At 41.8% G+C, this 26,334-nt stretch overlaps 2 protein-coding genes across 9 annotated transcripts in view; one reads left to right on the top strand and one right to left on the bottom strand.

Moving 5' to 3' along the window:
• Nucleotides 1–12,935, top strand: part of OSBPL9 (oxysterol binding protein like 9) — a 107,403-nt gene extending 94,468 nt beyond the window's left edge. For all 8 annotated transcript variants that reach the window (XM_039484581.1, XM_039484580.1, XM_039484577.1 and 5 more), the window contains 13 exons: nucleotides 3,482–3,641; nucleotides 4,570–4,682; nucleotides 5,056–5,174; nucleotides 6,600–6,685; nucleotides 6,961–7,135; nucleotides 8,303–8,387; nucleotides 8,675–8,785; nucleotides 9,225–9,288; nucleotides 9,391–9,531; nucleotides 11,359–11,437; nucleotides 11,945–12,036; nucleotides 12,404–12,539; nucleotides 12,835–12,935. In XM_039484581.1, coding sequence (XP_039340515.1) covers nucleotides 3,482–3,641; nucleotides 4,570–4,682; nucleotides 5,056–5,174; nucleotides 6,600–6,685; nucleotides 6,961–7,135; nucleotides 8,303–8,387; nucleotides 8,675–8,785; nucleotides 9,225–9,288; nucleotides 9,391–9,531; nucleotides 11,359–11,437; nucleotides 11,945–12,036; nucleotides 12,404–12,539; nucleotides 12,835–12,909 — 1,436 coding nt within the window. In that variant the 3' untranslated portion in view covers nucleotides 12,910–12,935. The remainder of the gene's footprint in view (nucleotides 1–3,481; nucleotides 3,642–4,569; nucleotides 4,683–5,055; nucleotides 5,175–6,599; nucleotides 6,686–6,960; nucleotides 7,136–8,302; nucleotides 8,388–8,674; nucleotides 8,786–9,224; nucleotides 9,289–9,390; nucleotides 9,532–11,358; nucleotides 11,438–11,944; nucleotides 12,037–12,403; nucleotides 12,540–12,834) is intronic.
• A 2,054-nt stretch (nucleotides 12,936–14,989) lies between these two features.
• The window catches only part of NRDC (nardilysin convertase), a 43,898-nt gene continuing 32,553 nt past the window's right edge, over nucleotides 14,990–26,334 (bottom strand). The window contains exons 22-31 of the mRNA XM_039484576.1: nucleotides 23,235–23,397; nucleotides 21,694–21,725; nucleotides 21,210–21,348; nucleotides 20,573–20,620; nucleotides 19,880–19,932; nucleotides 18,956–19,039; nucleotides 16,619–16,709; nucleotides 16,077–16,193; nucleotides 15,564–15,653; nucleotides 14,990–15,207 (exon numbers count right to left, since the gene is read on the bottom strand). Coding sequence (XP_039340510.1) covers nucleotides 15,010–15,207; nucleotides 15,564–15,653; nucleotides 16,077–16,193; nucleotides 16,619–16,709; nucleotides 18,956–19,039; nucleotides 19,880–19,932; nucleotides 20,573–20,620; nucleotides 21,210–21,348; nucleotides 21,694–21,725; nucleotides 23,235–23,397 — 1,015 coding nt within the window. The 3' untranslated portion in view covers nucleotides 14,990–15,009. The remainder of the gene's footprint in view (nucleotides 15,208–15,563; nucleotides 15,654–16,076; nucleotides 16,194–16,618; nucleotides 16,710–18,955; nucleotides 19,040–19,879; nucleotides 19,933–20,572; nucleotides 20,621–21,209; nucleotides 21,349–21,693; nucleotides 21,726–23,234; nucleotides 23,398–26,334) is intronic.

Genomic DNA, 26,334 nt, shown 5'->3' with positions numbered 1-26,334 from the left:
AGGGGTAGGGATGTGGCCCCTGATGCCATGTGGAATGTTGAGGTGTGTAGGGAGGTGCTATCCTGGAGTTCTCCATGGATTACAAGGGGAGGTGAGCCCATTATTGTTGAACCAGTTGGTCCACAAGAAACTGCAGCATCTGTGTTTGCTTCTGGAGAAGCCCCATTATGTCCTGGTGCATCTCCCTCTCCTCCTCCTGTGCTTTTCTCCTGTCCGCTCTTTCCTTCTCCATACAGTCTGCACTATTCATCCTCTAGGCCAGGGGTTCTCAAACTGGGGGTCATGACCCTTCAGGGGTCGCAAGCTATCAGTTCTGTGGGGCTGTGTAGTGAGGCGAAGACTCGCTGCCGCGGCACCTCCTGCTGGTCGTTGTGGGAATTAGCTCTCCAGCATCTGGAGCGCCTCCTTCTGACCGGTGTCTAGCCTGCCACTGGCCCCATGTCCCTCCCAGACCCCAGTGCCCTTTACCTTGAGGTGCTGCCCCCAGCAGTAACCCACAATCTGGGTCTCCCCTCCCAGGGGAACCCCCAACCCTCTGTCCCCACCTTGCCTCAGAGGCTACTGCCAGTCGTCATCTAGACCCCACTCACTGGGACAGACTGCAGTCTGCAAACCACTCATCACTGGCAAGGTGGGTTTGGACCTGCTGCCTTTCCCTACAGCCCAGTACCTCTTTTAGGCTTTGCACAAGGCCTGCAGCCTGAGGACTTGCCAGGCTGGAGCTTCCCAGCTCCTCTTGCCTTTCCCCAGCACTTCTCTACCTCTGGTACCCTGTCTTTTCTCTGAGGAGCAGGGTAACTGCCCTGCTACAGACTGACAGCCCCAAGCCCCCATTAAATTAAATCCCTACCCCATTTTTAATTTAAAAAGGGTCACACTCAGAGGCTTGGTATGTGAAAGGGGTCACCAATACAAGAAGTTTGAAAACCACTGCTCTAGGCCCTCTGTTTGCAGTCTTTAAGCAGTACTGGCTTGTAGGGTCTCATAGAATGTCATTCCAAGTGCTCCTCTTTCTCCTCCTTACCTGACTCAGGCATTCCACAGGTCTGGCTGGGGCACACATCAAAGCCACAGCTACAGATAAAACACACAGAGGTATCATCAGTATAGTTACAATGGAAAGTGAAAGTTAAGATTCAGAATCCCTTTCCTTCGTTCCCCTAAAATTTTAAACAAGACATGATTATTGACACTTCTGCTTTGGAGTGCTTGTGCACGGTGCCATTCATAGCACCAGCCATGATGAGTATGGCCTGGTCTACACTGGGGCGGGGTTCGATCTAAGGTATGCAACTTCAGCTACGCGTATAACGTAGCTGAAGTCGAAGTACCTTAGTTCGAATAACTTACCCGTCCTCACGGCGCGGGATCGACGTCCGCGGCTCCCCCGTCGACTTCGACGGGAGCGCGTTCGGAGTTTGATATATCGCATCTAGATGAGACGTGATATATCGAACTCCAAGAAATCGATTGCTACCCGCCGATATGGCGGGTAGTGAAGACGTACCCTTAGACCCACCAGGGGTGAGATGAGGAGGGAGTTGCTCAGTTGCATGAAACTATGAGCATTGGGCAATAGCACTGAATATTGGCACCATTTTCCAGCAGAGGATGAAATCTGCCAACCCTAGAAACCTTCAGGAGAGGACTGCAGAATACCTCCGTGGAAGTTTCATTGAGAGATCTCAGGAGGATTCAAGGGACATCCCTGTGTACATAAACTGCTCTGCATGGCCCTCCTGCCTCACTTGACAAAGGAATGAAAAGCAGATAACTTTACCTCTCTTTGTTGTACCACTACCTTTTCTAGTATGAGTAAATTAATGAAAAGTCTATAGCTGTGTCCTTCCCTCACTGTAATGCAAAATAAATTTACACACTTATCTGAGGTTCCTTCCCCTGCATCAGGCTGGGATTAAGTGGAGTGCGGTGGAGACTCAAACAGGTCCCGGCTTGTAGCATATCTGTACCCCTTTGTCACATGTCCCCATCCTCTTCCTCTTCCACCACCTCCTCACTGTTCATGGCAGGATTCTGTAACTCTGGCTGCTCAGAGGTATCCACTGTGGTGGTGTGTGAGGTGGGGGTGGGGCCTCCACCAAGTCTGGCATACAGATCTTTGTAAAAGTGGGAGGTCTGCAGCTCAGCACTGGATCAGTTGGCCTCCCTGGCCGCCTGATATGTCTGTCACAGTTTTTACTTTCATGTGTTACTGCAGCTGATCCCCTTCTGCATCCCCCTCATAGATGTCCATGTTCCTACAACTGGTCCATAGCTGTGCTTGCATAGTCTCTTCTCCCCACAGGCCCAGCAGATCCAATATCTCTTGTCTACTCCAAGCTAGAGCATGTCTGGAGCGTGTAGCCAGCATGTTCAGCTGGGCAGTTGCATGTGACAGTGGAGAGCTGCTTAGGTGGCTTGCCCAGGTGGACAATCAGGAAAAGGCTTTTCAAAAATTTGCAAGGTTTTAAAGAGGAGATTGGGGGCTCCTGTTCTCCATGACCTATGGGCAGTGGAGTTCACAATTGTGACCAGAGCTGTCAGTGTCTGGCATTGTGGGACAGCTTCTCGAGGACTGCTAGGGTTGACACAGGTAATGCAGTGTGTACATTCGTGCTTAGGAAGTGGTGCTCTTGTGATGGTTTAACGGAGGGCTTACATCCGGGGAGACTAATTTAAGTGTCAACACATGCACAACTAGGTCAACACAAGGGGACTTACATTGACCTAATTTTGTAATGTAGACCAGGCCCAAGATTCTAGGATTGTAACAATAGAAGTGACTAGACAATTGCCTTCGCAAACTGCAAAGAAAGTATTTCCATCCTAACTCTGTATCATCAAATGCCTGTGACTTTTGTTTTTATTTACTTTGAATTTTATAATAAAATTGCAGGTCTGATCATTTTTGGTAACCTAGAAACATTTTAAGAACAGAAGGCTAGGTAGCCCCCACATACGTGGTTATTTTTACGTTGGCTGTTCTTTGTCTCAGCCAGCCTCTGTTTTCTTATCTTTCATTAGGAATGTCACTGCCTAAAGTTGGGCTCCCAAATACATATTTAGGCTCCTAAATAAATGTGACCTGATTTTTTTAAAAGATGTTGAGCACCTGCATTTCCCATAAACTTCATTGAGATTTCTTTAGGAGCTGTATGTTGTCACCACCTCTGATAAGTAGGCCTGGTTTATTTAGGAGGCTATCCATAGACTCAGGAGTCTGTGTGCCTGAAGTTAGTTTTGGAAAATTTTGTCCTTGTACTCTGCCTCATTAGTCATTCCTGGTAACGTATTTTGTATTACCTGTTGTGTGAAATTAATGTGTACCTGACTGATACTGATTCTTAATTTTATAGCTTCTTCTAGTTTCTAAACTCTGCTAATGTCTTAATCAACTTGATCAGTCCAGTTAGTAGATTAGAAATGGCTGGTTTAAAAATCAATAAAGCTTTTTCAAAGCTTGATTTCTTTAATTTCATAGGAAGTGGGCAGTCGGCACCCAGCAGCAGTTTAACCTCTCCGAGCCACGTCAATCTGTCTCCAAATACAGTTCCAGATTTTTCTTACTCCAGCAGTGAAGATGAGTTCTATGATGCTGATGAATTCTATCAGAACAGTTCTTCCCCAAAGCGATGCATTGAGTAAGTAGTGAAAGAACACAGAGCCTTATTGAACAGAGTTTCTAGAAGTGTAAGAAGCTATCTGTGTGGGTGTGGGTGTTGGGGAGTAATCCTGAAAACCTGGATGTGTTTCCTAATAATGGGTTCATGGTGTGTTTAGGTTTGGCAAGCTGGTCAGTGGACTAGTCAATTGATTGACTATTATTTGATCACTGCCAAATGTTCCAGCAAGAATGCCCTCATGTAGCCTGTGGCTTGCCCTCTTTCATTTTTTAGAAGTTAATTTGATTGTGTTTTGCATTTTTCTGAGTTAAAAGAACCCAGTTAAGTTTTTTTTTAATTAGATGTAAGTATTTAAGGCTAAGTCTATTGGAGACCATAAGGTCTTACTCTTTTTTGTTACTTTTCTAATAAATTAATGCTTTAAAATATTTGACCTTTTTTTACATTATTTGACCAATATTTGACTTAATTGACAAGTTATTTTTGGACTGGTTAAATGCCCAACCTGAGGTGTGTATTGTAGCAATTGGTAGATAACCAGTGTCCTCCATATTCTTTAAATTTTTGAATAATTTCTGTTTCCATTTACTCTTGCCATTTGGGGAATTTTGAGAGTAACTTTTTTAAATTATTGCTATTCACCTTTGAGAAATAATAAATGTATTTGAAACGGTCCCTTTTGTGTGTGCGTTTAGAATTTTTGTATGGATTTCATTGAGTCCCACTTTGGAGATTTTACCCAATCATTAGACTACATTCCGCTTGAAGTATTATGTGAAGCTGCATATACCATTCTAGCTTCTGAATATTCCAGTATCTTGTAATTTCTCCATAAATGCACTTCTCGAGCAATCAGCCCCCATGTAAATGTTTAATTTAGTTAAATCCTAATATTTTGCCCTGAAATAAATGTTCTGAATCATGAGAACTTGATACTTTTCTGTAGCTCCTCAGGATCTGCAGCAGTCCTGACTCGCAGCAGCACAGGAAGTAGTTTGAAACGCCCAGACACCACAGAATCCCTTAATTCTTCCATGTCTAATGGGACAAATGATGCTGGTAAGAGAATTGCATTAGCTCTTTTACTAGAAAGTTCTTCAGTACGAATCCAGGTATATTTAATGTAGTGCTTAATAAAAAGTTTCTAATAGCTTGTTTGTGCAAAAAAGAGGGTTCAGTCTCTCCCGTAATCTTAAGAGTAGGTGAGTGTTTCAGCACTTGTGAAAGTTTCTTTTTATTTATATGGTTAAATCCTAAAATATTTGTTGTGATCTCTGTATTTTTCAATGAAACAATAAAGAAAATTTATCTGTATGTTAAATAAAATATGTGCTCTGTTAGGACTTATTCATGTAAGTTGTATTTTGAATGTTGTATTTTGGAGGGGGAATATTTTAAGAAACATAATGAGCAGAGTGGACTTCTTTTTTAGATCTCTTTGATCCTCTTGATGATAGAGATGATGATGGTGAAGGAGAGTCAGTGGAAGAACATAAGAGTGTTATTATGCATCTTTTATCACAGGTTAGACTAGGAATGGATCTAACAAAGGTAAGACTCAAAGGCAGTACTTCATGAAAAATCTGAATGCTGTGTATATGTAATATTGCTACAATATTGTATTGGGTGAGGCTTTTAATGAATGAGGGTGTTTATTATGAATTTACACTTCTGATACTATTGCAACTGTATATCTGTTGTTCTGATAAGTTTTAACTGTTTCAGCCTCCCTATAGATTACTCTTTGTGCTTTTCCTTTAGTGGATCTGTCTCAGTGTAGAGGTGGGAAAATAGATAAGTTTAATGCTGACAACACTAATTAAATTGTTAAATCCCATGAGCTGGGGAAACGATTTACCAGCAAAAGTGATCATTTGCTCATTCTGATCCCCTAGATCATTTGTGATCCCCTTAAACTACCCATGGAGTTGGGATAAGAGAGAGAAGATCTGGAGAGGCAGTACCTTTCCTCCTGCCTCCTCTTGTCCTCATACCCCAAAGCAGAGATGCACAAGATCAAGGTGTCCTTGTCAAATTAACAAGTGTTTGATCAGTTTCACCACTGCTGTTCCGTTTTAGGCACCTGTGAAACTGACAAGAATTATGTCCAGAACTTTTGCAGTCTGTGGCATCATGGCAGCCTGCCAGGAGGACTGCTGAGGACCTGGGTAGCTCTGAGTCCTCAGCAGCTCGCAAGCCCTGGGAGAGCTGGCTTCCGGGGTCCCTGGCTCCCTGGCAGTGTGCCAGGAAGTCAATATCCTCAGCAGCTTGCTTGCCTGGCTGAAGGGGGAGTCTGGGAGAACTGGCTGCAAAGTTGTGAGGCTCCTATCTTAGTAAGCAGCTGAGGTGCCAGTGTACAAACTGGCAGGAAATCAGTTCTGTTGGAAATTCCTTAGAATCTGTTTCTGTGAAAGGATTTGATTTCAGTGAATCAGCAAATTCTGACAAACATTTCAATTGAATTTTTCCAACCAACTCTACATAACACCAAACGTGTGGCTAGATGCTTAAATAATCCATGATTTCCTGTCTCTCAAATCACAGCATGGGAGTCGAGTAGAGAAGCTGTTTATCCTCAAATGCTTTTGTTAATATAGCCTTAGTTTCATGGCACCGATTTGAGCTTCACAGTAGGTTTTTGGATCATATATTTAAATTTTTGTAGAGGCTGTATGACAAATTTATGCAGTTACCCTTTAAATGTGAACTGTTTGCATGTATGTAAGATAGTGTTGTTAACAACAATCTCCATTTGCTAGTGATATATAGAGGTCTGTTTTGCTTTTATTTCTTTTTGTACATAACTTTATTTACCTTTATTGCTCAGTAAGTCAATGTTGGTTCATCTTTAATTCTCTTCGCTAGTTCCCTGAACCTGATGGGTTTTTAGCAATATGTTACTACTGTGGAGTTGGCGTTCTCTAAATACTAAAATACTAGTGTTCTAAGAGTTTTGAGGTATTGTTCTTTCTTCAGGTGGTTCTCCCAACTTTTATTCTGGAAAGAAGATCACTTTTGGAAATGTATGCTGACTTTTTTGCACATCCAGACTTATTTGTGAGGTATTTGATTTAAGTACAGTATTAATCAGTTCTGATATTGCCTTGTGCAGTTTCAAGAGTATATGCTTTCTGTTTTGAAGAATGTTTGATCTTTATCCAAACTATGAAAAGTGCATCTATATACTATCTAGTCTGCCTTTCATTTTTCCAAAAGCTCTTCTCAATCTGAGTTTAAAGAAAAAAACACTGGAGTGTTAATTTTGTCTTACTCCTCTTTCAAACAGCAGTGACTTACTTCAGTGTTCAGTAATTATGATACTTTTCCCCTCCTCTAGTATTAGTGACCAAAAGGATCCAAAGGACCGAATGGTTCAAGTGGTTAGATGGTACCTCTCAGCTTTTCATGCGGGAAGGAAAGGATCTGTTGCAAAAAAGCCTTACAATCCCATTTTGGGTGAGATCTTCCGGTGTCATTGGATATTACCAAATGCTGAAAATGAAGATAATATGGTTAGTTTTGTGGTGATGTTTTTTACTGCTTAGAATGTGTGCTAATAATTCCTCTAATCTCTTACTAGAATGGCATGGGGTTGGTACCGGAAGCAAACCATGTAAAAATATTGTGATTCCTTTCCTAATGGAAGTTTCCCCACCCTCCTTTTTAGGGCAGACTTCTCAAATGTGTGTTATTTTACAAACAATATGTAATTTCAATAGTTAATTTCTTAAGAATCCTTTGACATGCAGAAAGTATTCTGTATTAATTCCGTCCAGTCCCAAGGATACATTCCTTGCTCTTAAGAACTGCAGATTTAGTTATTTTTCTAGTCCCTTGCAGTCTAGATCAGCAGCCTTAACAGGGTTTCCTCTTTACCACTTGGAGCCAGACCTTTGACCCTAAACTGGATTCATTTTCCTCTTAGAAATCTTACTCATGATTTTGAAGGCTAAAGCATTTCATATCTTAAAATCTTTCCAAAGATCTAGATCCTGAGAGATGGTCAGAAATCCAGTTCTGCAACTCTCTCTTCCTCCTGCAGAGTGCTCAGACATGGCTGTGAGATAAAGGCCATGAACTGCAGCACTCCTCTGGTCACAAACGGAAAGACCAGCTCTGTTGTCCAGTCAAAGTCTGGGGAAGTGCAGCCTGAAGCATTCTGATGTGTCAGCTGTGTGCATGGACCAAAGGCAGCAAGACACCCTTCTGCTGCTAGAGGAAAGGCTGCAGCAGTTTAAAATGCAGCATCTCAGGTTCCACGAGTGCCAGCTTCTCAGATCCTCCTAGCTCACCCAGACTTCCCCAGCCTGGAAGGTATAAAATGTATCTTAGGGGGTTTACATAGCAAGATGTAAACTCAGAAGTCATCTATCCTAGATATTTATGAGCCATCACTGTAATCCCTGAGCACCTTCCAAACACTATATATGTATCTATAATCAAAGTGAGTCCGGAAATTGGGATGTTCTCCAAAAGGCCCAGCATCAGTGGGTTCATACCTTTCCTCTTCAAACCAGCAAACCGACAACTATGTTGAAGCTGCACCATGTTAGGATTCTAAAATTGTGTTAAGTGATGGATAGTTCTCATTAGAAACTACTTCAGTGGACCATGTCCCAGATATTTTTGAAAACTGTATGTACCATGTCAAATGAAGGCAACTCTTAACTTGTTTGCAGGAGCCTGTTTCAGAGGGACCAATTCCTTGGGTTACCAAAAACAGTGTAACGTTTGTAGCAGAGCAGGTCTCTCACCACCCTCCAAGTAAGTTGCTATGCTACTGGAGTCTTATACTATTGGACAGGAACTGATTAACAGTGATGTCAGTTTTTAAGTTTTGACCTTGAATAATATTTCCTATTTAGCAATGAATTTTCAGTCTGAAATTTCTCTCTCCTTAGACCATTTTTCTGGGAAGTAAATTGCAGAGTCTCGCTTTCTCTCCACCCCTTTCACCTCCCCTGCAATATCTTGTAATTTATTTGAATGTAAAAATTGCTTCTAATTATTGTAAATGTCTTGTTGTATTCTTACTTTTTTTTCTTCTTAAGTTTCAGCGTTTTATGCCGAGTGTTTTAGCAAGAGAATACAATTCAATGCTCACATCTGGACCAAGTCAAAATTCTTAGGGATGTCTATTGGTGTTCATAATATAGGGCAAGGTAAGTGTGTGTGTATGTAGTTTAAAAGGTAAACTCTTGAGTTAACATTAGTTTCTTAATGCTCAATTTTAATTGTGTAGAAAAAGCAGTTTCTACAAACTTCCTGCAATGTATTACTCATGCTCAGTAAATTACCGATGACTTGACCGAGTAGCTGCTGAAGCAGTCTTGTCGATGGCTTGAGACCCAGGATCCATTTCCAGTGCATCATGGACTCAGCTTGTCCCTGAGTTGAGCCACTTTTCAGAGTTGCTGAATGTCCACACCTCCCATTGACAGCAGTAGGAATTATGGGTGCTCGGCCTCTCTGAAAATCAGGCCTTTAACCTCTTTATTTTTGTAATACTTAGTTTCTCAAGTGCTTTGAGATTTTTGTATGAAATGTCCTCTAAAAGTGCTGCTGATTATTAGTACAGTAGTAATTTGTTCTTTCTGACAGGTTGTGTGACATGCCTAGATTATGATGAGCACTATATTTTGACTTTCCCCAATGGTTATGGAAGGCAAGTAAATGCTATACCTCTTTGTCTTTAAAAATTTTTGAGATGGCAGAGAGCACCTGTTTCTTTTAAGTTTTTGAAAAGTGTGATTGTTTATCATTGCAGATCTATTCTCACAGTGCCATGGATAGAACTGGGTGGAGAATGCAGTATTAGTTGCTCAAAAACAGGCTACAATGCTAGTATCATCTTCCACACAAAACCTTTCTATGGAGGAAAGAAACATAGAATTACAGCTGAAATTTTGTAAGCTTTTTTTCCTCTTTCAGTCTTGCTCCATTTGTATAAATGCTCACAATTGTTTTTTCTTAGGAAGAGTAATTTAGGTGGCTGTACTCAATATCTCTAACTATAGCAAAAGATTACATCCAGGTCCTTGTTCCCAGTTGTGGGCCACCAGATTAGTCTGGGCCTATCAAGTCAGATGATGTGCATTAGGATGGAAGGAAAGCTGCTTGAACCTGGATCTATCATGCCCTACTGCAAAAATGTTCCTGAATCCTTTTGCAGGAATAGACGGATCCTGCCTATATACCAAAATAGTTAATTATATTTTACATACCTAGCAGCAAAACCTTTTATTATAGAAACAGTTTTATGCTTTAGTTCCACTCCTAAAAGATCTTTTCTGTAATGTTGCTGACGTAGAATAGCGTCTCCGTTTCACCCTGGGCCTCTGTACAGGGAGTCTAATAAAACTTTGATTTGTAGTTAAATTCAAGCTTATTGTGGTTAGAGACTGTGCACATGATCTGGTCACTGATGCTTTCCTTCCCCTATTTGTCATACTCACTTGTTGCATCATTTTAAATTAGATTGTAAACCCCTTCAGTACCGGCATTGTCTGTCTTAGTGTTAAATCAGCACCTAGCACAGGGGTGTGCAAACTTTTTGGCCTCAGGGCCACATCTGGGTATGGAAATTATATAGCGGGCCATGAATGCTCATGGAATTGAGGGCTGGGGTGCGGGAGAGGGCTCTGGGCTGGGACCAGAAATGAGTTCAGGGTGTGGGAGGGGGCTCTGGGGTGGGGGCCTGGGACCAAAGGGGTAGGAGGGGGATCAGGGCTAGGGCAGGGGTGCTGCCTCAAGCAGCTCCCGGAAGCAGCAGCATGTCCCCCTTCCAGCTACTATGTGTAGAGGCAGCTAGGCAGCTCTGCACGCTGCCCCTACAGCTCCCATTGGCTGTGGTTCCTGGCCAGCCAGGAGCGGCCGGGCCAGCGGTTGGGGCGGTGGCAGCATGTGGAGCCCCCTGGCTGACTCTACGTGTAGGAGCTGGAGGGGGGACATGCCACTGCTTCTGGGAGCTGCGCAGAGCAGGGCAAGCCGTAGACCCCGCTCCCTGGCGGGAGCTCGACAGCCAAATTAAAATGTCTGAAGGGCCAGATGTGGCCCCTGGGCCGTTTGCCCTCCCCTGATCTAGCATCATGGGGGCCCCAATCCTGACTGGGGACTTTATTGTAATACAAATAATTAAGGGGATGGGGGGAGGCTGACAAAGGGCTGTACATTAGATTGCCATAAACAGTCTTAAACTAGCAATGTGTATATGAATGTGTCCTATTCTCTTAGCTATACTTTCAGGCTGTCTGGGGTTTTCATAGGGTAGGCCTAAAAGCATTAGACAACCAAATCTCATTGCATTTCAGTGGGATTTGGACACAATCTTCAGCCTCTGAAATGCCTGCCCTGTTACTAGTTTTCCACAAACTTTTTGTGTGTAGCTTTGTGAATTGAATTTAGTAATGTAGGGCTTGTCTAGATTAGGGTAATGTGCACTGGAGTAGACACTCTGCTCCGGATCAAAACCTGTTTTACACTAGCTCAGCTGATCTAAGAGTTTGCACCAGTGCAGTTACACCCCAAAAAACCCGCTTCTCTCCACCCCCCATTTTTCCATTTGTAGAATGGAGATACTATACTTCTCCCATCTCTATTGACACTTTATATCCTTTACTTCAAGCACTGCCTTACTATTTATATGTATAGTGCCTAGGACAAGGAGGACCTGATCCTGAGGAGGGGTTTGTAGTGCAATAATGAACTTAACTACTTTACTTTTTCTTTCATTTAGTTCGCCTAATGACAAGAAATCCTTCTGCTCAATTGAAGGTGAATGGAATGGTGTCATGTATGCAAAATATGCAACAGGGGTAAAGCAACTTATCTTGTTTTTACTCTATCAAAAACAGTGTGTTCAGGTATTTGTGTTGCTGGCAAATCAGAATATGCCATTGCATTTTGTATGTATATTTATGGATGGAAAATACTGACTTTGTATGCTAAGGGACTACAGTAGATGTTTCACTCCTGCTTTTTATAAATGATGGCTTTAGGTCAAAAGTGAAGAGTGGAGCACCTGAAAGTCCTTTACTTCAGTAGTTAAGATGTTAAAAGCACAGGGAGAATGCTCGTGTGAAGCTGCCTGTAAATTCATAGGTGTTGTATAATTTTTTTCACACTGGATTAAAATTACCTTGAGGGTAGTTGATGGCAGTAGGCTTTTGCTACAGAAATCTGTAAGAAAAACTTGAAGCAAGAAACAGACCTTTATCTGTCCTCTGCTAAGAAATGTATTGTATGAACAAAGCCTAGACTAAACTTTAATTTTTTCCTTTATTTTTAAACACATTAACAGCAGAATAACTTTCTCTCTTTAGGAGAGTGTAGTCTTTATAGATACCAAGAAAATGCCTACAATTAAGAAGAAGGTGAAGAAACTGGAAGACCAAGAGGAATATGAATCCCGCTGGTAAGAGCTTCATTAAAGTGACAGTTGAAGGCTTATCTTGTTCATATGTCTGAGGATTTTTTTTTAGAAATAGAACTTGGGTAAATTTAACTCAATCAGTTTACCTAAACTATACGTACTAAGCAGCACTGTGGGGCTATAGCTGATAGTTCAATGACTAGTTCAGGTGCTAAATTTAAGTGTTTCCCAAATAAGTATAAATGAACCTGAACTTGGACCTCTGAATTCTTTGATTTAGTTGTAGCAACACATTAAAGGCCTTACAGATTTATTTACAGTGATAAGATTCAGTACAAATGTTTCTATAGCCTAGTAGCACTGCTTCCTCCCCTAGATCAACATCTGAAAATAGCCTCTGTTTCTTTAGCCTATGGAAAGATGTAACTTACAACTTAAAAATCAGAGACATTGATGCAGCCACAGATGCAAAGCACAGACTGGAAGAAAGACAAAGAGCTGAAGCTAGAGCCAGAAAGGAGAATGAGACATCATGGGAAACAAGGGTGAGCTTTTATTCAAATGTAAATCTGAAAGGCTTTTATCCTTTAAATCAGGGTCTCTCAAACAGGGGTGGCCATTTGTGTAGGGAAAGCCCCTGGTGGGCTGGGCCAGGCCAATGGGAGCTGCTGGAAGCGGTGAAACCCTGCTTTAAACTGAAGTAGTAATAACAAACACCAAATATATGGTTTCCCTTATCAGCATTCTCTGTAAAAAATAATTGCAGCACCCTTGACCTGTGTTCTACCTCATTCTTTTCCATAAAAACTTACATTTAATTATCCCCTTATTTTCTTCTAGTTATTCCATGAAGATGGAGAATGTTGGGTTTATGATGAACCACTATTGAAACGACTTGCTGCCACTAAACATTAAGTGGTTATAAAAACCTAAAACATTCAGGTCTTGGCTTAGTGAATTTTACATCTACAAGATACATTTGACTATCAAGTACTTTATTTTGGAGATCCTGTCCCCTCCAGTTACAGTGGTTCCTATCTCAGGGATACTGGATTTAATAATGCAGATGAACAATTAAAGCAGGAAATGTCTTAACTATTTGACAGTCACATAGTAGCTTTGGACTTTGAAGTTTATTCAGATTGTGTATTCAAACAAACTTCAAAGACAGGATGGCTGAGTCCTTACCCATGCTTCAGAAGCATCAGTGAAACCTGGGCCTAAGTCATGGGAAGCATACACTTGGTATAACCACGGTAAAGGACATAGTTGGTATCTGTTGCATAATATTCTGGGGGTCTACATATATAAATATATATAAAATGCAAGACTTCACTTAATTAAATCCAGTTAACATTTTTGATGTGTAAATATGAGGATTCCTTTGATTGGACAGTTTATTAGAAATCTACATAAATGTTATCTACCACCTGTATGATAAAAATCAAACCTTTTGGCATTTGTGTCTCACCCAAAATAATTTTTATTTTAGAAATTAATGTAACCATAGACTACAATTGAAATACTCAGTGTATCTTAAAGCTTCATAAAATAGATTTTTCAAACTTATGGATTTGTCTTTATTTCCTAAAAACCTTTTACAGCAAGACTGTTTTGAAACTATTATAAAAATCCAGTACTTTTAAGTGGGATTTAGGTGCTTTAGAAAAGTGATAAGGACTTTGTAGCTAAGTCATGTAAAGTGCTTTTGAAAGTTTTACCCAGCATCACTGTTCTCACTATATGTCCATGCTCTAGAATTCACAGGGGAGTGGTGACCTGTAACAGGACTCTGCTGGAAGTTGGCCCTGGCCTTTCTTCCCAGTAGCCAGATGGCTTAAAATTTTGCTAACAGTGTATGGGTTGAACAGTGTTTAAGCTTTGAGGAAACATGAAATAGGATAGTGATGAACTCACTCAAAATGATTATTCTGGTGCTGTATAGAATCTAGTCAGATTTATCCCCTCCTGAATTAATTTGTGTAGTCATACTGTGCTAGGAGACCTCTTTGTAGCCTTGTACATTACTAGAAATCTAACAGCAACTGATAGAAAAGCTGCCCTTGTTCTGCTGAGAGACAAGTAATCTTTTGTCTTGGATTTCCCTTGCCACTTGCTTTGATTCTAGAGGCTTCTTTTCCTCCTCACTCTTCATGGAGCCTTAGCCTCTGTCCATGGCCTTGTTTGTCCTACCTACATCCCTGTGGTGTGGTAAAAAGTGATTACTGTCTTCCCAAGATTAATAATTTCCAACTGATATTAGGCTGTTGCACTCTGCTTTGTAGCAGTAAGTTGAATTTTTACAAGCATTTATAAATTTCACTTTACTGTCTATCAGTAGCTTAGGGCTATAGGATGTGATAAAGTAGCATTTACACCAGACACCTGTTAATCCTATATTAGCACATAACCAGATTACAACCAACAACCCTAGTTAATGCTTTAGTAGAAGGGGGGAGAAAATCAGCAACTGCTCATGATGAAATTTAAATACCTGTTTATGATTTGAGTTAAGCCTTGCATTTGAGGTAGTTATAAATTAACACTCTTAAGTGGCCCATTCACTACACACAGCAGTAATAGATCTGAAAAAAGGTGATAAGACTGTCTTATAATATACAGTGGCCTGGATAGAAAATAGACACTTTTATTTAAACATTTGTTATAGGAGTATGCATTGTAGGTATCTACTGAAAGAATGGGTTGGTTTTCAGTAATTATTGCACAGTTCACTTTACAGATGGTTCAGCATGAATGCTAAACTTTTAAACTAATTCTTTGTGTAAATTAACACCATGCAGTTACAGAAAATAGCCTAATAGAATAAAGGCAAAAGAGGGACAAGTTATTTAATAGGCAATTATTTTAGATCAGGAATATTTTCCTTGTAACAGCTGTAAAAATTTTGTTCCAGCTTTCAAAAGAGGGTAAGGAGTTAAGATTTTAAAATCTTACACATTAGTTTGAGACTAAATAAATTTAAATTACACACTACTGCAGGGCAAGATGACAAATTTATTTTAATATTTTATGGTAAGGGAGAACATTCAGAGCTGATGTATAAGCTTTGATGTCCTTGATGGAAGTGGTGTTAGTCATCAAGGAGGAAGGAGGTAAGAAAGTTAGCTGAGGTATTTCACCACATGAGGAGTTCTGAACATCAGAGACAGCTGGTACTTCTGCATCCCCTTCATGTTTTCCAAATCCAACCACCTGAAAAGCCAAAGGCCAGATTTTATCATCAAGAAAACAGGAAGATTAATGTTTCAAGACCCATTCATTTAAAATAGATTAGTCTTCTAGCTTCCCTCTGGGAGACAATTGAAACAAACATAGGTAGTGATTTTTTCCCCTGCACTTTTCAGAGCTCAGTGTTAAGCATAAATTACTGTATTCTCTCATGAGATGGATTTAAGGTAGTTACATGAATTGAAGCTAGTTACAAACACAACCAGGGTCTAAAAATGGTGTTAAGTCTTTCTAAGAAAGATGACAAGACAAACAAATATAGAGCTTGGAAAAGAGTAAGTGAGCGGAAAGAATCTAGAACTGCATCTACCCATACTCACATGTACACTGAGCACTTTGCTCTCACTGCCTCTATGAGCTTGGAACCAGTCCACCAGGTCTGCTTTTGTAAGGGATTTCAGAGCTTCAATCTAAAAACCACAAGAGCACACTTTTCAAACTGCTAAACACTAATATCTCAAAAGCATTCTAATTCCCAACATTTAAACAGCAATTATTTGCAGCCAAATGTATAAGTCTTGAAAGCAACAGTTTGTGGTGGAAACACTACAATGTTTAAGTGAAGTTGCTGTAAGTTTCCACAGTCTCTGAAAAAGTTTGTTGCAACAATCTGTTTCAAGTGTCAACATTAATTTCTGCATGGAGCTCACTCCTTAGCACAATACTTTCACATCTCAAAACTCTAGGGCCCTCAAGGATCAGGGCCCCTTATGGCTATACAACCTAAAACATTTGTTTGAAGTGATACTATTTTGTGATGTAAAGCACCTGCTACAAAGAGGTTAAAGTTTCTTGAATAGAAGTTTTAGTTGCAATAGGAACAAATTCACTACCTCACGGGCAAGCCTGTCAAACAAATACTGTTGAGTCACCACTTCATTCCAGTTCCTATCCACTTCTTCTCCAAGATGGGAATCTTCACACTCTTTAAGCTTTATTAGAGCTGTGACCTGTATAAGAAAACCCCACTTAGTATTTCTCTTGAAAGAGCTGGGATTCGACTTCAAAGCCAACACTGAATGTGCTAAATCTAATATGCATCAGTCTATATCTGGGCCGTTTTAAATACTGAATTATGAACAACCCTAGAGTCCATTGTATGAGGCCATGTCCCCCCTAAGGCCACCTCCAGAAAAAACCAACAGTGAGAGCTCTGTGACAAAGGGGAGTAAAAATTCACAAAAGAGAAAAAAATCTGTCCAGTACTTAATTCAGCTGGATGCCACTGTGCACTACAGCCACTTCCTGGAAACCAGGCAGGAGCCAATATTAATGTAGCTGTGTACCTCCACTTTCTCCAAACAGACTGTATGTGCTGTTTGACTCCACTCCTTCACTAATAGTTATTCTTATGTAGTTGATTGGTCTCCTTTACCTGTGTGCTGAATGCTTCTTCAGTTAAATGCTTGATTTTTTCTTCAAAGAAAGAGAGAAAATCTTCTATCTTCTTGTCAACCAATTCCGAGCTGGAAAAAATAATGGGCAGAAACAATAAAATAAATAGCACTCCAGTAAGTTGGGGAAGTCACCAGTTTTGAATATACACTTAAACACTTAGGACTAGTGGAAGAGAACATCCTCCTCCTTGCTGTGGTATACACAATGTGCAGACGTTTCCATTTTCAAAGATTCTTCCAGGCCTTGAGAAATAAGGTAAAGATAGCTAGGAAAGACGCTGCTACTCTTATATCAAGCAAGAGATTATTAATGCTTGATTCAGCATCGGTCAGGGCAGACACAGTATTACCAAAAATAGTTCCATTTCAGATGGACAGTGAAGCAGAGGAGACAGGAATACTAGCTGTTTAACTATTAAGACAATATTAATATGCAGCTCCTCTGACCCTATTGGACTAGCTCAAAAACCTGTAAAAGCATCCCTCCAGGCCTGGCAGTTTCTAAACATGGACATATCCAGCTGCCCTATATTGTGGCCAAATTGTTGTCACCAGAAAAATAATCCCACAAAAGGAAACAATCATTTTTCAGATTTGTCAGAGCAGAGCTGCTCCAGAAGAATAGACTATTAGCTTCATCATGGTTCAAATAAGTGTACTTCATAGTTGAGACTAGATTTGCTTTATTCAGTGAAAGCCACCTATTGTCATAAACAAATGTAGCTCTAGCCATGAGGTCAGAAGTCAGTGCACACTCAATACACCATCTACACTTTTTTTCCCCCATCTTGATTCAACTGTTCTTAGACTAGGAGATAAAAAGATATTAAATCCATACACAGTCCATCTCCCTGCTACTCTAGGATTGTTCCCTATCATTAAGGCTAAGATTTTGTCATGGTTATTTTTCGTAAAATTCAGACAGGTCATGGGCAATAAACAAAAATTAATGAAGCTGTGTCCTGTCCGACTTTTGCTGCTGCAGCTCCATGGTGGCAGGGAGCTATAGGGTTCCCCCATTGCTCATGGCAGCTGGAAGCTGCAGGGTGATGATATTTCCCTGAGACCTGTTCTCCCTCCCCCAGCCCAGCAAGGTTGGCAGTTGCTGAAACCTTGCAGGGGGCTGTTATCTATTGCCGGAGCCCTGCCAGGGCCCCACTGACTGCCAGTTCTAGAATCCCGCAGCCCCTGGGGCTAAAGCAGAGAATGTCACAGAGGTCACAGATTCTGAGATTCCATTGACTCCATGACCAACAGCCTCACCTCTCCTACATTCTCTAGTGCTTTGTACAGCTTAGTTTTAAATAAACCACACAATGGGGGTTCCACCACCTTCCTTAGGATATTATTTCATAGCCCCACATCTCTCACTTTCCATTTCTTCATCACATCCTATTTACTTCTTGCATTATCATAATTAAATCCTCCACTCTTATTTTCAATAGTGGCAATATTTAAATTCTTCAAGAGCTTTCCCCCATACATTAGTATCCGTAAGAACAATGAAGGGATCAAAGAGAAATGTTTGTTACTCCTAGCAATAGTTCTGTCAAACCAGTCTTAACATCCTTCCCTTCATCCTAGTTTGAATTCGGAGTGCTGCTTCACTTTTGCCAGCAAGGAGTTTGGTGAGCTCCACGTCGGAGGAGAGCTCACCAGCTATCCATGCTGTATCTTTACCAGCTCCGGCTTATGGTCTCAACTCAGCAAACATATAAGCACATGCTTAAAGTTATGCCCTATACTTAACTACTTTGCTAAATGAGGCTCTAGATCATCAATGTTTTTGGAGCTACACCTGAAAGCTTTGACTACGGGGCAGAGTGCAGTGACCCCACTTGCTAAGCCAGGTGCTCCAGGCAGGAAACATTACACTCTTAACTCCACTGGCTTCCAATTAGTTTTTGGGTGCATTTCAAAATACTGTGTGTGTGTTATATAAAGCTCTACATGCTGAATCAGACTCAGTCTAACTTCTGAGTTTAGGAAAGAGCACCTATTCCATCGTAACAGTTGAGTCCATCTGGGATGCTCTCAGATCGCCCCTAGCTTTGAACACTGTCCATATACCAGCTTCCCAGAGTGTTCAGTGGAGGAGGAGCTCCTCATCTCTGAAATTTTCGTCTTCTATTTGTGCTCTGTTGACCTTCAGGAGACCTTGATGGCCCATTTGGCTGTGCGCTTGCATGGCTGTAAGCAACTATTACTTCATCCAAAATCTGCAGAGGTTAGCTGTGAAGAACCACAGAATTCAAAGGGCCCCAAGATGGAATCATTAACATGCAGACCCCTCTTAAAATCGGTAAGAGACTTACTTGTACTTTGTTGCTTGTGTTGCTACAGTAACAGAAAACCCGAGGATCCCAGATGTATTTCTACAGGTAGGGTACACATGGTAGCTTAAACCAAAAGGAGAAAGTCATTTCACTAGTACAAGCCATTTTACATTTACCATCCATAACTATGAAATCAGAATATTGTCAATAGTTGGACATAAGGTATTAGCAAAGAGGTGTCTATCAATGCAAAAGATTCACTCTGGAATAACAAATCAAATCTCTTGCATCAAGTGGTCTGGGCTTTGTCTCGTTCAGCAAATCCTTTTTTGGGCTTTGTAAGATGCTTAGCAGAATACTCATGTACTGAGAAATCCTGCCACCCAGATCTGTGAATGTGCAAGAACCCTCATAAAACAGGTACTGTTGCAGTCAGGGTTAATGGGATCTCTTAGTTCACACAAAAGGGCCTAAATGGAGGGGGATGCACCTGCAGGTGTGACAGGAGTTAACTCCAGCTCAGCAGACCCCTTGCATAAAAGCTCAGTAGTGGCTACTTGGGAGAGAGTGAGGGGAGGTTATTTTTGAGGAAGTCTAGCTCCACGGTCCAAGTCAATGGTGATCAAGCTAGAGGGAAAGTCTTCTGCTTAGACAAATTACACTAACTTCTGGTTATGGACTCTAACCTGGATTACAAGACTTTGCTGACTGCAAACTTTTTTTTTTGTCAGTAACTTGACAGCAGCTTTACTGGGCATAACCTTGCCATTTTTCAAAGGGCACCAAAGCAATTAAGTTAAAGATGGTGTCAAAAAACGCTGCTGGTTTTGGTCATAGTATGTTACACTGTACTTTCAGCCACTCTATGGCAGGAGTTTGCAGTATGGAGTTTCTTAGTACACATGGGACTCAAGTACGATAAAGAAGCTGAACAGGAGCAATACCCCAATACAGCTAACTTACCCAAGGGTTTGCTTGGTTCGCAGGAAGTCAAAGCAAGGCTCCTCCATGTGCATCTGAAATACAGCACGAGTTCAGTCAGAAGGCATTGCTGCTTACAGCAGCTTTGGTTTAGGCTTGGTACAAAAGTATGATCAAAGATCCAAACAAACAAACAGTGGAAAGAGAGGCCAGGTCTACACTACAAACTTACATTGGTACAACTGAATAGCCACACCACTGAGCAAAGTAGTTATACTGATTTAACTCCAGTATAGACAGGACTATGTCAACTGCTTCTGTCAACATAGCTACCGTTTTTTGGGGAGGAGGATTAACTACGCTGACAGGAGAAGATCTCCCATTGGCATAGTAGCATTTTCACTCAAACACTACAGCTGTGCCACTGCTGTACTGTAATCTGAAGACAAGCCCTAAAGCCTCAATTTTCCCCACATCCCAGAGAGGAATGAAATGGCTCATTTGGGCTGTCCTGGTATCAGTGTAAAACACACTGACACACCCCAAAATCCAGAAATGAACTAAAAGGCTAATCAGAGCAGATCACAGGCATGTATGTGTCTCACCTGTGTTTCATTTTCATCTGTAGCATTGTATTGACAGCAAAATAATGTCAGGGGCAGGACAGAAGTGTTGCTTCTTAGGGTGCATGTTAATAAGCACTCAAGATTTGTTAGGAAAGGAGCAAAAACTTACCACAAGCAGCTCCATAAGGGTGTATTCTCGTAAACTCCTAGCCCCAGACTAAAAGAAAAAACATTAATTGAAAACACTTTAGACTTTCTCATGGAAAGAGAAGAGCTATGGGTCCAAGTCACTAGAACGGCCTCATTAAGAGAAAAACGATTCAGGATGGATTTCAGCACTAAGCGCACACTGCAATTTGCAACAAAAAAATCCAGACTTTCTGGCCTCTGATGTGTGCTCAAAACAGCCTCCTGAGCGAAAGACAAGGGTCTGTGGCACAATCGTGGGACAATGATCACTCTGTGGGTGAAAAGGCAATTTCAAGGTAATCAAAGAACAGGCAGGCACAAGCGGGGAGGAAGGCAATATCAAGATGGAACAGCATGGAATATGCCTGCATAAGGCATAATAAATCTAGAACTCACACACAATTATACAGACTATAATTTCATTAAGAAGGTTTTAGTAACTTGGGTCTTGTTCATGGGGATTCTGTTTATGGGCTTGCTAGAATTCAGAACATTCTAGAAAATAATGGTGGGAGAATTGTTGTGCAGTCTGGATTAGGAAAGCCATGAGCATAACAAGTAGCAGCAGTCCCCAAAAGGAAAAATATATTAGTATACTCAAATGCTTAACACATTACCTGATAATACACGGTCACTTCAGAGTTGGCATCACTTTTGTTAAGGGCTTTCACCTTGCACAGTAGGTGTGTGTTTGGCAGGTCTACCACCCGAAATTGAACAGGACACAGGTGCGGTAGGGGAAAGAACTGCAGCTTTCTAAAGAGAGTCCGAACAGCAAAGCATCAAATACTCACCTTCCCACTCCTTAAACCAAAATAAAGAACCAATGTTCATATTCCAGATGCCTCAAGTCAAATTAGCATCAATCTCCTCCCGCTCCCACAAATAACCACCTCTAACTGCCATCAAAACTGATCAAAACCAGATTTCTGGAAAATAGTGACAATACAGTTCCTTTTTTCAGAAAAAAGGAAATTCGAACTATTTCCAACATTCTTTCCCAGCCCCCCCACCACCAAAAGTTAACCCAGGTTCATAGCTTTGTAATATACTTATAGCTCCCACTTGTAAAAGGTGAGAGAGTTAAAGAGAAATACTCACTGAACAACATAATTCAGAAAATCCTTTGATTCCTAAGAGAGAACAAAAACAGTTTTACTCTGGAGAATGGAATTAGCAGCCCTTTAGGTATCAGCCCCAATATATACTACAGTCATCCAGAAACGAACCAGCGAACACAGAACCATCCAATCCTCCCCAGCCTTGCCACACATTACAGCATTATGGCCAGAGGTTAACAGCACAAGCCACTTCCTTCCCTACAACATGACAGTACAACGTGATCTGTGTTACATTGTGGAAGGAAACAGACATCTCCAATCCAGTCTCTTCCTTGGAAGTTTGTAGCCTCTCAGGGCTATGTGGAAGCCAGAAAAGAGGAACCTAATGTGAGAAATGTCTTGGAGAATCTGCTAACAGATGTTCACAGAAGTAGTACTAGGTAAGTGGGAATGCTATGTAGAAGCAGCTTGGGCACCTGCTGAGGCAGTGCCAGCAAACAAGAGAGAAACAGCAGAGCTTATGGTATGTCTACACTACCTGCCAGATCAGTGGGCAGCAATCGACCCAGCGAGGATCGATTTATCGCATCTAGTCTAGACACAATAAATCGACCCCTGAGCCCTCTCCCATCGACTCCTGTACTCCAGTGCTGTGAGAGGCGCAAGCAGAGTGAACAGGGGAGCGGCAGCAGTCGACTCACCGCGGCGAAGACACCACGGTAAGTCGATCTAAGTACGTCAACTTCAGCTACGTGAATAACGTAGCTGAAGTTGCATAATTTAGATCGATTCCCCGCCCCCAGCGTAGACCAGGGCTCACTGTTCGACTGCAGGGCATCCAGGGTCCTAACAGTTCTTTAACTCAAACTACAGCACAAACTACACTTAGCGCAAAATACATTGTGAACAGAGATTCCGTAAGAACCATGGTTAAACCTCAGCTTCCCCTACAATCCATCAGCCCACATGGCTGTTTGAATCCCCAATCTCCACCAATACACTAGTGAATTTCCCCAAAGGCTCAGACTACAGATAAACTGATGGGTACAAAGTGAAGGCTGCAAGTTTGTTCCTCAGTGGCCACCCGTTTGTGACACTGCATGTAAACCCTGCTGTATCCAAGTTTTAAAAAGCCCATCAGACTAGGTCAGGCCTATGGCTGGATCAGACAGTCCTCACTGGACTTCAATAGCAGTTGTGAGAGAGTAACAATAGTATTGGGCCCTAGAGACACAGTATGACATCCTGTCACACACAGGTTGTATCTGCACTGACAGCTCTAGGAAACTCTTCCACAGGTGCACCAGCACTGAAGTGTTTAAAACACCATGTCATCGATACCTGGAGTTAAAAAAAAAATGACTGAGTTCATTTAGACAACACAGGGATAAAATCACCAGTGGCCAGTTCTACACTAGCTGTCCCATGGTGTTAACAGGGGAGCTGCACCTATGTGAGATATCCCCAAAACTGCCCGTACAGACAAAGCCATAGGCTGGTGAAACAGGGTTTGTGCCAACTGTGTTTAATCACTTTCTACATTCAAGATTTTATGCTTCAGCTGCAGAAGTTGGTACTCACTCTGCTTGTGAAGTTTCCTTGTACAAGACCCTCTACATAGAGCTGAGATTTGAAAGTCTTAACAAAGGATGAGAGAGACTCGATGGAAAGGCCCTTCATTAATGTCTCATATTTATCTATCATAGACCATCTGCCATGCTCCAAAATTAAAAGACGCACATTTCTGTAACAAGAGAAAGGTTATTTAATTCAAAATACGTTACCCACCAGTGATTTAGAACCCTTAACTTCTTAAACCCAAGATCTTTGACAAGCAATATTTCAGCTAATCCTAACTAGAAATATCAAATACTGATCAGTCTGCCCTGGGACTTCAGCTTCAAAATGCCTCAGGTAACCTGGGATCTCTGCAGCCCAACTGCTTTGGGCTGTCCTTGGGGAAAAGACGTAAAGCCTGCTTCCCACAGTAACCTCTTTAAACAGCTTTTGTTGGGGTGTGTTGTGATGCGCAGACTATCCTTGCTTCTCTAGCTCACTGATATACGTCTGGTTTTTTCCCCCCACTGCAGGAGTTTTAACATGTTACTCGAACAGCTCTAAGTGGTTCACAACATGATCTGTCAGAAGCAGAACTGCATGTGGTAATATAGGCTATTAAATAAAAGTAGTATGCAGTGGTGGTGTTGTCTTTGTGTCAGTCCCAGGATATTAGAGAGACATGGTGGGTGAGGTAATATCTGATTGGACCAACAGAGAGAGAAAAGCCTTCAAGCTACAGAGCTCTTCCTCAGGTCTGAGAAAGGTACTCAGAGTGACACAGCTTCATACAAGGTCTAACAGACAGTTTAGCACAGGGGTTCTTAAACTGGGGGTCAAGATCCCTCAGAGGGTCGGTCGCGAGGTTATTACATGGGAGGTCGCGAGCTGTCAGCCTCCACCCTAAACCCCGCTTTGCCTCCAGCATTTATAGCTGTGTTAAATATATTAACAAGTGTTTTTAATTTATAAGGGGGGTTGCACTCAGAGGCTTGCTACGTGAAAGGGGTCACCAGTACAAAAGTTTCAGAACCACTGGTTTAGCATAAGTAGTTAGCACATATTCTAAAGGAACATTCAAGGTCAAGTGGCCCGTTAACACCCCTGTAGTCACAGGACCAAAAGTGGATTATAGGTTTTGTGGGTTGTCCCCAAAAATTCTTCAAAACCAATGATATACCCGAGATACACAATGAAATTTCGTTCTCCACACAGACAGCAAACTCCCTCACAAATTTACATCACCACTTTAACAACCACCATCTGTCCATTAAACTCTCTCTGGAACATTCCTACACTAGCATCAACTTCCTGGACACCAATGGAACTCTATAGACAAAAATCTACAAGAAACCCACAAACCACCACATCTACCTTCACAGATCCAGTAACCACCCCAAACACATCAAGAAGTCTGTTATATACAGCCAGGCACTGAGATACCCCAGAATATGCTCCAAGGAGAAAATCTGGGATATACACCTTAATGCAGGGATTCTCAAACTTCATTGCACTGCAACCCCCTTCTGACAACAACCTGAGCCCCGCCACTCACCACCCAGGGCCGAAGCAGAAGCGTGAGCCCTGACACCAGGGTTAAAGCACTCGGGCTTCAGCTTTAGCCCTGGGCCCCAGCAAGTCTAATGTCAGCCTTCACGACCCCATTAAAATAGGGTCGTGATCCACTTTGGGGTCCTGACCTGTAATTTGAGAACTGCTGCCTTAAAACTGCCTTCATTAAACAAGGACACTCCGAGAGAAACAGACTGCATCATGGAACGGGCCACCCAAATACCTGAGAACCCTCTTAAATACAATAGTTGAATCTCCTTTGACCTCACACGCTGAGTTGTCACCCACCACCCCAAACGGGGACCCATATGGGGTATCGAACAACTACAACCATATTTGATGGGGACCCCATCCTGAAAAAATATTTCCTGAGTCCCCTCTTTTGCCTTCAAACACCCCCCTCCCATCCCCCGCAACGCACATCAGAAGTAAGTTCCCTATGGACCAGGACACACCAAATCAAAGCAGCATCAGACCCTGGCAGAACAGATGCAAAACCTGCAGACATACCCCCCACGACACACCTTTAGAGATCCATGGGTCCCGTCATACACACGTGTTATCACATGTGGTGTACATCATCCAGTGCAGTAAATGCCCCAACAACTGTGGGTGAAACCAGACAAATCACTATGCTCTCAAATGAATTCACATAGGAAAATGATAAAAGACAATATCACCAGTAGGTGAACTCTTTTCACAAAGCAATGATTCTATCTCTAACTTATCAGTTCTCACCCTCAAAGAAAACCTGCACAGCACTTTCAAAAGACAAGCCTGGGAACTTAAATTCATAATTTTGCTAGACATTAAAAATCATTGTCTTAATAAAGACACTGGATTTATGGCTTAACAACAATCTGTAACCCACTGACTCCCCCCACATTTTTGTCCTATGACTATCGGAGTGTTAACAGCGCACTTCAGCTTAGTTTAGCATAAGTAGTTGGCACATATTCTATCTGTCAGACCTTGTATTTAGCTGTGACAAGCTAGGTATGTCTACACAGACACTAGATAACTCGCAGCTGGCCTGTGCCAGCCACCTTGGGCTCACGGGGATCAGGCTACAGGACTGTTTCATTGCTGTGTAGCTTGCCAGGCTCAGGCTTTAGCCTGTGATAGTTATGTTATGCCATAAAATTAGCTGTATGGAAAAAAAAGAATAGAGAAACATCTTCATTTATTAAAGAGCATCCAATGTGATAGGGCTGGCAAGCCTCACACTGAATCAGGACAAGACGGTTATTACAGGGTCCTGCTAAAAAGGGCTGAAGCCAGACGCGCCCCACCTTCCATCAGCCAGCAATATCAAGCTGGAAGGAACAGAGGGAAGAGGCAGGCTTCTGCACTGAGCTGTACTGACACGGAGTTCTTCGGTCCAAGAGCAGACCGAGGGCATGGACTGAGCCATCTTATTACTAATTCCTTTTATTAATAAAGCCAAACCCCAGGAAAGGGATCCTTTAATATTAGTATGTAAAATTAGCTCTGATTGGCCTGATTCTACTGGTCTCAAATTACATCTCTCCTCCACTCAAGCCATTGATTA

This window comes from Mauremys reevesii, linkage group 8 (genome assembly GCF_016161935.1).
Source record: "Mauremys reevesii isolate NIE-2019 linkage group 8, ASM1616193v1, whole genome shotgun sequence".
Classification (NCBI taxonomy): domain Eukaryota; kingdom Metazoa; phylum Chordata; order Testudines; family Geoemydidae; genus Mauremys; species Mauremys reevesii.
The sequence above is the reverse complement of the archived record's forward strand: the minus strand, read 5'-3'. Positions and strand labels throughout refer to the sequence as shown.